Source organism: Ambystoma mexicanum, chromosome 5q, assembly GCF_040938575.1.
Source record: "Ambystoma mexicanum isolate Mex_15411 chromosome 5q, UKY_AmexF1_1, whole genome shotgun sequence".
Taxonomy (NCBI): Eukaryota; Metazoa; Chordata; class Amphibia; order Caudata; family Ambystomatidae; genus Ambystoma; species Ambystoma mexicanum.
The window spans coordinates 59796009-59810280 of record NC_090933.1 but is presented as its reverse complement, the minus strand read 5'-3'; the positions used below and the strand labels follow the sequence as shown (position 1 = coordinate 59810280).

At 44.5% G+C, this 14272-nt stretch overlaps 1 protein-coding gene across 4 annotated transcripts in view; it reads left to right on the top strand.

The window, feature by feature from the left end:
• RPRD1A (regulation of nuclear pre-mRNA domain containing 1A) overlaps positions 1–14272 on the top strand; it is an 897566-nt gene that overhangs the window by 194181 nt on the left and 689113 nt on the right. For all 4 annotated transcript variants that reach the window (XM_069620527.1, XM_069620526.1, XM_069620529.1 and 1 more), the window contains one exon: positions 5475–5581. In XM_069620527.1, coding sequence (XP_069476628.1) covers positions 5475–5581 — 107 coding nt within the window. The remainder of the gene's footprint in view (positions 1–5474; positions 5582–14272) is intronic.

Below are 14272 nucleotides of genomic sequence, written 5' to 3'. Positions count from 1 at the left end.
CCCTGTGGGACTGTATTTCGGCGGCGGCTGATCTTATTCCAGAAGGTGAGGAAAGGGAAGGCTTCCTGAATATAGTTAAAGATGGGAAGGAGGCAATGGGGTAATGTCTCCAATCTGGACTGGATACTGCTGATAGTATCAGCAGATCCATGGCTGCAAGCGTTGTGCTACGCAGATTTGCGTGGTTGAGGAAGTCGGGGTTTGCACCAGACGTGCAAGCTAGACTCCTCAACATGCCCTTTGATGGCTCGAGGCTCTTTGGCAGAAAGACTGATGAAAGCCTAGAAAAACTTCAGCCCTCGAAAGCAGCAGCTAAATCACTTGGCTCCTCTTTGCGCCAGCCTCTAAAACACTATTCCGGCTCATCTTCCTGGAGGGGTCGTTCTATTCGATACTGCTCCTCTTTTGGTAGAGGAAGAGGACAGGCTTCTCAAAGGGGCAAAAGAAACTTACCTCGTGGAGCACGAGGAAGAGGTGCAAAATCAGCCTCAGGAGCGGCATCTGTACCCTCAGCCACTCCTGCAGCCGCCTCCAAATCCCTCTGAGATCTTGTTGCACAAAACACCAGTGGGAGGCAGGATCTCTCAGCATCTGAAGGAATGGCGGGGCATTACCTCAGATGCTTGGGCAATGGAAACAGTAGCCCAAGGTTACTGCCTCCCCTTCTAAAAAAGGCCTCAATCATCCACCGGGAGCCAACTCCGCCAGAATTTCAGGATCCGCTCCTGTTGCAGGAAATTTTAACCCTGCTAGAGAAAGGTGCCATAGAACTGGTACCTGTAGCGGAGAGGAACAGGGGTTGGTACTCCCCATATTTTCTCATCCCAAAAAAGGACGGAGGACTGAGACCCATCTTGAACTTGAGAAACTTGAACAAGTTCCTCAGGAAGGACAAGTTCAAGATGGTGACTTTCTCAGATCCTTCAGGCTCTCCAACTCCAAGATTGGTTGGTATTGTTGGACCTTCAGAATGCTTACTTTCATGTGCCAATTCATCCAAAGCACAGAAAGTACCTGAGGTTCGCGATTGGCAATTCTCATTATCAATTTCGAGTTCTGCCATTTGGGTTGACCTCCGCCCGAGGGTTTTCACCAAACTGTTGGCGGTTGTGGCAGCAAGTCTCAGGAAAGGGGGCATTCACATCTACCCCTACCTGGACGATTGGTTGATAGAGCAAGTTCTCCAGAACAAGCTCAGGAACATCTTTCGATCACCTGCCACTTCCTCCACAAATGGGGCTTCTCCTTCAATTTCAAGAAGTCCCACATGATACCATCCCAGAAGCTCCAGTTTATCAGATCAGTCTTGGACACTTCCTCGGGAAAAGCCTTGCCTCCCGAGGTGAGAGCTCTCCACATCCAGCAGATGGTAACAAAATTCCAGAATGCCCAACGCCTACCGGTCTTCGATTTTCTCAGGTTGCTTTGGCTTCATGGCATCCTGCATTTTCCTAGTACCAGAGGCCAGGTTGAGAATGAGATCCCTTCAATGGGCACTCAGAACTCAGTGGTCCCAGTTCTCAGGGAATATGTTGGATCTTCTGCAAGTCCCGAGCGCAGTTGCTCGGGATCTTCTATGGTGGGCTTGCAACGACAACATTCTCAAGGGAGAGTCTTTTTGGCAACCATGGCGGGAGATAACAGTAGGGACGGACGCCTCACTCACGGGGTGGGGAGCACACACCAGCGATCTGACAATCAGCGGTCGTTGGTCTCCATCGGAGTCCAAACTACACATCAACCTTTTGGAGCTGAGGGCAATCAGACTAGCTCTGAAGGCCTTTCTGCCCTCTTATGGAGAAAGAATGTCCTGATAATGACAGACAACACAGTGGCCATGTATTACCTCAACAAAAGAGGAGGAGTAGGGTCACTACCACTGTGCAGAGAGGCAATGCAGCCATGGTTCTGGGCAATATGAGAAGGAATCTCTATCAGCAATTCACCTAGCCGGAGAGAAGAACACGGCGGCAGACGCTCTGAGCGTGCAGAGAACGGTCTCTCACGAGTGGGAGATAGCTCAGGAAGTCCTTCTGGAGATCTTTGCCCTTTGGGGAACCCCTGAAGTGGATCTGTTCGCCACCACGATCAACTAGAAGGGCAATCAGTACTGCTCAAGGGAATTTCATCAAAGAGGAGCTCTGGAAGACGCATTCCTAGTGGAGTGGACGTTTCCACTGCTGTACGTGTTTCCCCCAGTCCCCGTGATTCCTCAAGTAATCGGGAGGTTGAGAAAGATCAGGAAAACCATGATCCGAATTGGCCCGGATTGGGCCAGGAGGACGTGGTACCCGTACCTTCTGGACATGTCCATCTGCCCTCCAATACGTCTTCTGCAAAGAGAGGATCTTCTCTCGCAAGAGGAAGGCCGGGTTCTCCATCCAGAGGTCAAGACACTCAACCTTCACGCATGGTTTCTGAGAGGTTTAGATACAAGGATTGGGATCTTCCGGATGACGTAATGGAAATCTTGCTTTCGGCCAGAAGACCTGGAACAGGTTTAGTAACTGGTGCAAAGACAAGGATGTGGACCCTTTTCAGTGTGGCACCCCAATGGTGCTTTCTTTTCTATTACATCTAGCTAATCTGGGGCTCCAGATAAGAACAATCCAAGGATACCTTGCTGCGCTGTCCATTTTCAAGCGCTCCTCGGAAGAGGTTTCATATTTCAAAATGCCGTTAATCATTCAATTCTTAAAAGGGCTTACTAATGTATACCCTCCAGTACCTTTTCATGTACCAACTTGGGATTTAAATTTAGTACTAAAATTCTTGACTTGCATACCTTTTGAGTCTCTGCATTCATGTCCATTGAGGCTTTTAACTCTACAAACGGTCCTTCGTGTGGCCCTATAATCAGCCCGCAGGGTTAGTGAACTTCAGGCTCTCTCATGCAAACCACCATATACTATTTTTTATAAGGATAGTCCTTAAAGTTAAACCTTCGTTCTTACCAAAAGTAGTCTCGGACTTCCATTTGTCACAAAAAATAGAACTACCAACTTTTTATCCTCCTCACCTGGGCAAGGAAGAGGAGAGATTACACAGACTAGATCCCAAGAGGGCTCTTAGTTTTTACATCTCAAGGATGGCTAAATTGAGACAAGATGACCAACTATTCGTGGGTTATACTGGTCATAAACTAGGCTTATCTGTAACAAAACAGACCCTTTCCCGCTGGATCATATTAGGCATAGTTGAATGCTACAGATTAGCGGGAAAAGGACCACCAGATGGGCTTCGTGCCCATTCTACAAGGGGAATGGCTACTTCTGCGGCTCTAAAGAGGTGAGTCCCGGCAGCAGATATTTGTGCAGCTGCAACCTGGAAAACAATGCATACTTTTGTTAAACATTATTGTTTGGATACTGCCTCCTCTAATGAGGGTTTATTTGCAAAGGCAGTTCTGCATTCTGTCCACGAAAACTGAAATTAGTACTCCCGTCTCCAAAATTGCTACAGCTATGGGAGCCTATCACAAGATGAGGAATACGTGGGAGGACACAATCCATTCGAAGAACAAGTTACTTACCAACTTTATCGTTATTTCGACTGGATGTTCCTCCCACGTATTCCTCATCGACCCTCCCATCCTACCCCACAGTACAGTTTACGTTTTCTTACACTTTCCTCTCACGAAGAATGTATCGGTCATGGGGCATGCCTGGGTGTTCCTCCTATATGTTTTAATGAAAAAACAGAACTGAAGCAACGGGCGCGGCTCGAGCTATTTATACCATTGGTGACGTCGACAGAGTACAGAGTCCGTCGAGGGACAATAGACGCCACGACCTCGAGCAGAGCACCCTCTGCCGAGAATTTTTTTTCCCGAAGCAGCGAAACTGGAGATAACGAATTATCACAAGATGAGTAATACGTGGGAGGAACATCCAGTCGAAAGAACGTTACAGTTGGTAGGTAACTTGTTCTTCTGTTGTAATCTGCTCTTTAGGGCATGTTTTGTTACGGATTCTTAGACAAAAAAGTTGCTAATCTTTTATACTTAGCCTGCAACAATACAGGAACACCTTTTGCATTTGTGAAGCCTCCTACTTTAACTGTCACTGAATATGCAACAATCTTCTGTACATTTGGTCCCTTCATTTTGGTTAAATCTGCTTTATTTCTGGCTTTTATACTTTAAATAAAGATACTACATTAATTACAATGATGAGACCTAAAAGTATACAATGCATTTAAAATGGTGCTTTATTTGTTTTTTTAATAAGTGTGTTTTTTAAAGTTTGGAACATGATTTATTAAATGAAGCAATTATTCGGGTGAATAGTTGACAAACTATTCGGTCGAATACTGAATATGCTATTCGGTACAGCCCTAATGTAAACTCAAAACAACCTTTTACCCCATTTCCTCAAATACATTCACAGAGGTTCCACCCCCAAGCTCAAGCTCTAGCTTTCTTATTGTGCTTCCATATTACCCATGAAAAGCCATGTCAAAACATCTGTAAGGTCTGTTCAATTTCCAGCTACATCCTAGAAGAAAAACATAGCCCCTCCTATCCAGACGTCTGATAGTCCAGGCCAGGTGCTAAACCTCTGGTATGGATCTCGGGAATGCTGTCCGTACAGAACGCTCAAACTTTTTGTTCTTTGGATCAATAATCTGTTCAAGTGATGCCTCCATTCCAGCTCCAATATTAGGATCACATTCCCCCATTTGTAAGTGCTATATCGGCTTATGATTGATAGCTAGAATTCAATTTGGCTGCCTAGTTATCAAAGCTCTTCACTTGCACTCCAATTCTTTCTCCATATCCCCTCCCCCAAAACAATACCTAGCTGACCTAACCATCGCCGGTGCCACAAAACTGTAAACTGGCACATTTTCTTCAATTAATCCACAGTTCAATTAATCCACAGTACAGAGCCAATCTTTCACTGACTGTCCTGTGGAGCTGACGCTGCCTATCTGCAACTCTTCCAGTCCGAGTCCAACTTTCCATTTTCTCCTTCCAGAAGAATCTAAATTCCTCTCAACCGCTTCTTAGGATTCTATGTCCCTCTGTATGCTATTCTTTAAAACCTGCATCCCATTTTTTTTCCCCCCAATCTTATATTTTCCCTGTTCTCTGCATTCCCCCATTGCCCGCTATTACTGCCTGATCCCAGTTTGTTGTTTCTTTTCATTCCCCTAATGGTTTGCATGTAAAGCAGGTAAATGCTCCCCACTTTTTAGGCATGTTTATCATTGAATTCAGAGTGGCAAAATAAAGGTGGTTTGATCAGAGATTTTTCCATGTTGCTCAGCGATATGTAGTTTCTGGTTAGCTTTTTGTTGGTCTGAGGACGTCTTGACTTTCGTTGGCTTTGAAGTTTATATTTTGCAAGTGCAAATTCCACAAACCTAGTACGCAGGTGTTGTATAGTTCAGAGTTTTCTTTAGCAGGTGTTTTGAAAAAAAGGTTTGAAAGAAATATGTATTAAGGTACTATATTCCCTCTTTTTTCATAGTGAGACGGATGACAGTTGTAAGAAGCACCTCACCAGAGTTATTTCCATTTGGGAAGAAAGGGCTGTGTATGAAAATGATTTCTTGGAAGAACTACGTCAGGCTTTGTGTGAGTATGATTTGTTTCTGTGTTAGGGCTACACTTGGTTTGGAGCACAATGTATCAAATATTTAAAACTATTCCTTACAATAAGGCTTAACAATTCAGATAGTAGTCAAGAATTTGAGTATCCTGGTGTCAATTTCTTAGTCCATTATGTAGAAACGTTTTCGACTAAGGCAAGTTTCTGATTTAATTCAGCATGCAACACATGGTTCTGTTCCTTAACATTTTGACCACTTTTCTAGCTAAGGTACCCTCCCCACATTACTAGATGCCTTTAGAATCATACCTGCCACCAAATCTCATCCAGGGCACTTTCATTTACCATAAGCTCCATATTCTAACTAACAGGGAAAAGACACTAAAGTCCAGCCAAACTCTATTAGGGTAGGTGTCTGAACAGTAGGGCCTTAACTCGGGAATGTAGGGGTGGCAAATGGTTCAATGCTACGTACACAATGCACTTTAATAATTGAAACCATGCAGTTAAGTAGAAAAATACAATTGGTATTAGTCATGATGCACTCTTTGCAACATAAATAGGGAAGTAATGTCACTAAATCCACACTGTGCACATATATACAACCACCATAGGGTTCTCTTGCCAAATTGACCTGCTTGCCAAAGAGTACCAACAATTTACATTTAAGACAGTTAAATATAGTTCAGATAAGAAACACAAGTAAACTGTATGCTCTAAATTCAATGAAGAAAAACAGATAAGTATTGTGGAACCAGTTAGCAACAGCCAAGTATCAAGATAAGTTAACAGTTAAAACACTATTACAGTTCTTTATATTGAAAGACCTCCTCTGCTTACGTGGATGGGGCCTAGTGCCCCAAGCAGTCACAAGTCCAAAAGTTGGTCCTTTGTAGGAAGTTGGCAGTCTTTAAATTAGCAGAACAAGTTTGTGCATAGTAAACAGGTGAGTGAAATTGTTCAGTATTGCAAGACTCCACCGATCATGACAATGAAAATGAGAGGTAGGGTTAGGATTTTGCGCGTGTTAAACCCTGCGGTGCGAAGTGTGGGGGGAAGATAGAAACTGGTATGTAGATGAACACCCTTTTTTTTTTGCCTTTTCTTTAAAAACGATCCCTGGGATTTCTCAATCCACTGGGCCCATTTTCTTCGAATGTTGCCTCCTTTTGGAGGTGGTCGAGGTTTCAGAGGTCACTTTCAGTGTCTGGGTTAGGTCCGGCTAGTGAATGGTTCTGCGCTCTGGCGAGATGGTTCCTGTGACTGGACAGCTGGATGACACTGGCACAATGAGATGAAGACCACATGATTCTGACGACTCGGGTGACATGACCCCAAGGAAGGCAGACTGAGGACTATCACTGCACATAGGTAGAGGAAGGGGCATCTGTATCGAGCTTGAAAATGTACAAACCAAAAAGTTTAAAAGAAGTGTTAGCTCTGCTCATGTTCACGGACAGTGCCATGATGCTCGCCAAAACAGAATTGGCTCTTATGAAACTATTGGCTGCCTTCGAGACCACCTGTGCTGACAATGGCCTGTGTATAAATGCCTCAAAGTCATTGTTTTAAGTAGGAACACAAAAATCAAAATGAAATTCCAATTTAAATAATCATAATATTGAAAGAGCCCATACTTATGATTAATTGGGGTTTGTTTTTCAGGCAACTGCAAATGGGCCTCCTATACCAAAAGAACTATAATCCTTATGCATCAATCGTGGGAAGTTTTTTTTGCTTTATGTAAATAGATCTGCTATTCCTTATTTAGAACAGTCCTATCAGTGTATAGTGCTAAATCAGTATTCCAAGTAATTTATTCCTATTAAGTCTGGGGGCCAAATATAATTGACCGTCTAAGAACACTTAAACAGCTTATGTGGAGGTACCGAAATCCATTGTACATCTAGAAACTAATGTTCCCTATGTTGAGGTTCTAATCGGGATACAAGCTGTAAAACTATGGGTTAAGATCTGGACATTTGAATGTGATTTGTTATTGAAAACCTTGGTTCGAGAGCTGTTGTCCAACTGTTCCTTATAAAATCAAGATTAACAGACGGAAAGAGGTTTGGTTTACACATTTACCCATCCTGATCTAATTGGCCAACCCTGTAGAGATACCATTAAGGAAACCATATCTTACCCCGTCCCCCACACAATAATGTATTTGTTTTATTGGTCATTTATAACAAGCTTAATACCAGCGAGTGGTTTCTAACCTTGGGATCGAGATTCGAACCTGTGTTGCGCCGCTTTGTCTTGTTTCCAAGACAAATGCGTTGCCCTTGAACTATCCTTCCTCTGATGAAATGGATGGATGTTACATTTTATCAAGAGCTCCTATAGAGAATTCCTTTAGAGATGGCCTATTCCAGCAATGCCAGCTGTTTCAATATCATACCACTAACCAATGATAGAATCCTAGCTGCAAGGTTGTGCGTCTCAAGATGTTATAGTTAAATCATACAGCCTTGAGGCACGCATTGACACCCAGAGAAAGTCTAGGAATGTGCAGCTGTGGGGCTGGGATATCTAGAATCTAGCGGTTAATTCACTTATTTTTTGCCCTTGGTAGCGTATCCCAAGAAGAAAGTGGCAGGTAATGCTCCTGAGATCCTTTGGCCCAATGGGCTATAAGGATGCCTAAGTTGCTAGCTGTAGACAAGCTGATGGCTCTAAGTAGTTTGATCGTTTTCATAAAATGTAAATGATTTTCTAATATATAATTATGTATTGTCTTTTATTTTCATTAGTGGTTTGTTACTATTTTTTTAAACGGTTTTGGATTTTTTTAGATTTATTCTAGTTGTATTTTACTGTTAATGTTTTGATTGTACAAATTCAGGACTTTTCGCTTATTGTGACGAATCTGGGAAATGTGCCTCTTCTCCCCAAGGGAGAGTCACCCCCATTGAGACCCTCTGTAGGGCTTTGGGCAAGCAGGACATCACTGGGAGAAAAGTCCCCTGTGGAGACGAAGGACTCCCTGCTGTCTGTATTTTCTACCACTATGGGGACCAAAGAGATTTCATAGTTAGTCTTTCGACTTGTCGAACACCCATACTGTGAGCCCCCTTCAGACTTAATCCAGAATAATCAGAATCCTGTTGCGTACCGGGACCAAGGCACATATAAGAACATGGAAGGCCTTGCTTGGAAGAGCCGATTCCCTGATGCGAGAGCAGGGGATAAGCTGCGCAGAGCGGATGTTGGTGGAGGAGTGTGCAGCTTATTAGGGGGTGGGAGCGATTGAGAATTGTATCAGCCCCTCTACCCCATAGATAAAACTTGTCTTTTTTTAATTTTGCTTTTTGTCTAGTGGTAGGGCCAGGTAGTTGGACAGGGTAGGACAGAGGACTATGTTTTGGTTATTTGGACATTTGACGAGCACCTTCGTTTTCTAGGAAGGGAATCCCCCTCTTAGCAAATGCAAGGCTTTTTTTTCCTTTTTATTTAAATATACACAAGTTACACCATGTCCTCTCGTCAGTGTTTCTTCTGGTTCACCACACTATCCAATGCAGATTGTACTCTTAAGGGCAAACATTGTATATCTTCTATACCTTTTTGGTATTTGGGATTGTATTATTTTTATAGTTTTGTGTTTAATGTTGGGGGCTCAACAGGTGAAACCTTGGTTTAGGTGACACAGATGGACACTACATGAATAGCGATACAAAACAAGACCAATTTTTTCTGCTTATGCTGATATTGCTATCTTGAGAAACCTTATTTGTTCGAGGAAGACTTCATAAGAAAAATATGGCAGTTGTTCACAATGCTGAATCTGTTATGGCGTGGTGTTGCAATGTCTCGCACTACCCCATAACTAACTGACACTAATCCTAAATAAGAACCAAAGACTTGAAGGCACTCATTCTGGGGTTTTGTTAAGTCAAATTAAAGTATGGACCTAAAAGACATCTAAGGTCCCGTGTTGAAAACTGCACTAGACCATGCCAGACAAACAACGAAACTTAGATTTAGAAGCCTCTACTTCAAAACAAAATGATTACTACTTGTTGACAGTTTTAGCAACTTCAGAGGGAAAACCCTGCCAGTCACTGAAGCAAAAAGCAAAGAGAAGCTCAAATAACTACCTTACCGAGCATCCTCGATTCGACCAAAAAAAGGATTACATGACAGCCACAGACTTCGTGGAGGGTTGCTGCTAAGATTTTTTATAGAGACGGTCTGCTGACATTTCTTACATTAGATACAATCCTGGCAATTCAGAAAGTGATTCTTTTCTTCCATATGCCTTAATCTGACAGCGAGAACTGCAATGATACGGTCGAGCCTAATGGCCTGCTGTATTCATTTGGTCCTTCGTGCACCTGCACATGACCACTTCAGAGGGGCCCAACAGCAAGTGTCCACAGATATTGTTTGAGTTCATCTTTATGCCAGATGCCTTCATAAACGGATTGGAGCCAGTTTAGATTAGAATAGTACAAGTGACTCAATTTACTAGAGTAAACATCACGGCCTACCCTCAAAGATGTCGGTGTCTGGCACGTTTTTATGCAATCTCAATATCTTTAAAAAAATAAAAGAAAGTGATATAGGGCGGTACAAAAGAGTACATTTTAGAACCGAACATATGCCAGGGATAAACAAAAATATTGCAGACCTAGTCGTGAATAATTAGTCTTGAGTCAGAACACATTTGTGTAAAATAAAAAAGAAATGTTGTGCTGGACCGGGTATCAAATCTATGCTGCTCCGTGCTCTTGTTTCCAAGACAATCGCTTTGCGCCTGAGCTAGCCTCCCAACCGATGTTTGTGAACATGGGAAGGCCAACAAAAGCTATATTTATAACCACTGATGACCAATGTTGCCCAAACCATGGCTACAGATTTCTCCAAACCTGATTATCTAGAAATGCACTAGGGGTCAGTTGCAGTTGATGGCATACATTTACTTATCGTTCCATTGATGCCACTGAATTCCGTCATTTGTCACAAAAATGATTCCATACTCTGAGAAAGCTTGGAACCTACTAGGGCCAGGCAACCAGGAATCTGTCACCCAATGCAAATGTCAGCAGTTAAACAATGAAACTTCCATTAATGGCAAATGCTCTTTTTAGATAACTGTTAGTGCCTGCCATCCGCAACCAAGCATACTTAATCGAGCAGCACGTTATCTGAAATCGGCTGCATTTTTTCCTTCGATGGGAATGCATTTCTAAAGGTGGGAACTAAAAGCCAAAATGCTTACCATGCCGCTAAAGAGAAATAATTTGTATGGTGTACAAAGCAGCATCCAGCAACTATGACTACTCATATTCAAGAAGTCTGTGGATTGTTGTAACACATTATGGGAGGTGGTCCACATCTGTTGAAGTTAGATCTACTAGATTACCTTTAATCAAACCTTTAAATACACATCTACTAAAGTTTTCTAAAGCTGGTTATCAAGGCTTTTCTTTCTAGAAGGGACCAAAAGACATTTACCCTGCAAGCACATTATCCGCTCTGAAAAGTACTATTGCTATTATTAGACTTAAGCTCTGACATTTTCTTTCCTGTTAGATGTATAATTTATTGATTCAAAAAGAAACATCTTGACATTCATAACAAATAGGGCAGGGAGATCGTTTTAACTAACCACTATATTCTCAATAGGCTTTCAGTTTGAATTTGGCAATGGCACACTGGGACAGAGGATCGTAAAAGAGGGATAACATACGTGTTAGCAAAAAACATATTTCCTGCTTCCGTTCCATTGACCTCATTGGAACTCCACAACGTTTTGCTTGAATTTTAATTCCTGTCTGGACCTTTGGTGGGAAGTAAAACCTTATTGCTTTACTTCCCTTGCTTAGCTCATCTGTACACTGGTAGGTCCCTAAGGCTGTGGCTCTGCAGATGTTTTGGACAGAAGCTCCTATGACACCTTTCAACTATGTTGGATAGAGATGATGGACTTTGTAGTGCAAAGCATCAGGAGAGCCAAAGTTACAAGGCCCCTGACCGAATGCTACCATTGCAGTGGAAGTCTGTCTCTCTTCGCGCAATTCTTTGTTTTAAACTGCACACACCTTCGAGTCAATTGTGGCATGGGTACTTTGTATCCTTTTCCTTTTAGTAACATCTGTTACTTTCATGAGGTGTCCAAGAAGGGCTGTGGCCAGTGATATTTTTCTACAGTGTCCTTTTTCTCGCATGCACGATTGCATTTTACTGCATAATGCCATGTTGAGAACCATACACTCCAAACGGCGGTGCCTTCTTACCCTGTGGCTGCCTTCTTGCCCTCTTAGGTCAGGGAATGCCATGTAAGGTAAGCCCTTTCCCTGGCAAAGCGTCAGTGTGTGGATTTTGCAAGCTGTGGGGTCTGGGACGGTCTACTCTAATCCCAATCCGCACTCTGGCCAGGGATATGTCTGTTGAAGGGGAGATATGGTATGGGCCCCTGCAATAAGATCCTGCCTGTGGAGCATTCAGAGGCATCCCAGAACCATCCTGTGAGCTGACGAGCTCCATCCAATGCATCTTCGGTGCCTCGGTCCCTGTTCTTGCTCTCAACTTGGAAACGTACAGGCCGCCACCCTGTGGCGCAAGATCTGTCCCCCTGCAATTGCTGCTCTACCACAAACTGGGGCTTTGCTGAAGCAGTGTCTTTGTTTTCCCTAGTTGATGAGACGCCTGCCACTGCTAGATTGTGGTGCTTTTTACTGTTGCCTCCTTCCATCGTGTCCTCTGTGTCTTTTGTCGTGGGACCAGAAGTGCTGCATCTTGGGTGCCTGACTGTTTCTGCTGCAAAATATCAGGAACAGTCTTGTTTGAGTGAGGATTGCCGTCAAGGAAGACCCAAAAATGTCCACTGCACCCACAGCCCAAAGATCAAAGCAAGTGGTCTCAGGTAAACTAGGAACCCTAAGGGTAGTTTTGGAGTAAGGGGTAGGGGGGGCAAGCTTGCATACCTCGTTACAGCCACCCCACCACAAACATGTATGGGCGTACAGTCCTCCCATCTCTCCTTGCCTCGTCATAATCGGAGGAGTTCTGGACAAGGGCCCCTGTGCCCCCGGCTTACCCTACAGTGGGATTGGAAGCGGACCCCTAATCTTTTAAACATACCTTTTTAGTTTCTTTACCACTGGAACATTTTACTTCCCTATTGGTTTTGCCAATACTTGTTTCTTCATTGTGTAGGCATACTAGCAGATGTACCTGTGCTTCGCAAGTTAATTCCTACTTCAGTCCTAGTTTGAAATGTATTTCATGAACTAAACCAATGCTTGTTTGTAGACAACATTGCTAGTCTTTCCCTTAGGAGCTAGTGTGAACAAATTGTCTTTGTTTCCAACTCTGGAGCAAGTCACATAAAGCTGACCATGAGAAAAGCATGAATCTCCTAAATCGGTTCCAGCTACTTTGAGTTGGGGCGTTGAGATTGCGCAGAAACATTATTGGTGTCTCGATGTACAGCTGAGGCAGAAGCAACCTCAACATAAGTGCCATTTCTCCAGCATGGGGTCTGGCATGGATTCACATGCTCATGAATATTCCCCGTCGTCAGGCTGGGAATCCTCGGTAAAGAAAAATCAGTATCAGTTTCGTTTCTGATCTGTCTTTCGTAGTAGTAACCAATCACTGATCTCTGCGTCATACTGACCACAGCCAATGACTGCCATCTCCCTAAGCCCCGCCTCTGGCAGCCATCTTCAGATTTTTACCGCACGTTCAAGTGTTGGGATCCTCGTGCTCTCGAGCTTTAGTGCTTTTTTCGCGCTTTTTTCATAGGAAAATTCTCTTTTTCGGTCAAAAGAGCCTCAAGCTCCACCGTTTCTTTATCCGATCAACGGGGACCCGTGTCGGATTCTTCTACGCCCCTCAAGGGTGAAGATTTCGTCGAGCCACGCTTTTGGAGGACTCCAGAAGTTTCTCAGGCCCATCTCGGACATGGCCCAGGAGAAGGGAAGCTCGACGCCCCGGAAAGCTGTTCAGGGTCTGCCCTGGTTGCCAGCTTCAGAATGTCTTTATGGAGGATGAACACTCCCTTTGCCTCTACTGCCTGCATGAGGACAAGACGCACGTGGAGAAGGACTGTGCGTTCTGCGGCAATATGTCGGAGCGGACCATGAAGGACCGCCATCTGCGTCTCGCCAACTGGCTGGAAGGGAAGAGCCCGTCAGGCGAGAAAAAGAAGAAGAAATTCGAGCGGTCTTCTAAGACCTTTGAAGGCGCCCCGGCGACGGGGGCCCAACAGAAGGCCAAGCACCGCGAGTCCGCTGGCACCGGGAGCGCCGAACGGTCGTGCTCTACGGGTGCCAGGCAGGGCGCATCCTCCCCGGCGCCATCAGCCACGAGCCAACGCTCTGGCTCGGGTAACAGGTAGGCCGAGCACCCGGCGAAGCTCCTGGAGAGACCCCGGTCGAGCTCGAAGGCCCCATTGGAGGGGGAGCGAGGCGGTGACCCTCCCTCAAGGAGAAGGCGGTGAGCGCACCTAAGGTGGTGAAAGGCTTGATCAACCCGGCCAAGGCCTCTATCGAGACAGTCACGGCGGCCCTGGCTCAGCCTGTGGAGGCTACACCAGTGGTGGTGACCTCAAAGCCAGAGTCTCCCTGCCACCGCGGAGGGAGTCCTCTTTCATGCCCATCGACAGGACCCCCGTGAAACCTCCGACGGAGAAGAAAAAGGAGGGGCAGGAGGTCATCGTGGATTCGGCCTCAACCTCTGAAGAGGAGCTGATCGAAGTCTTA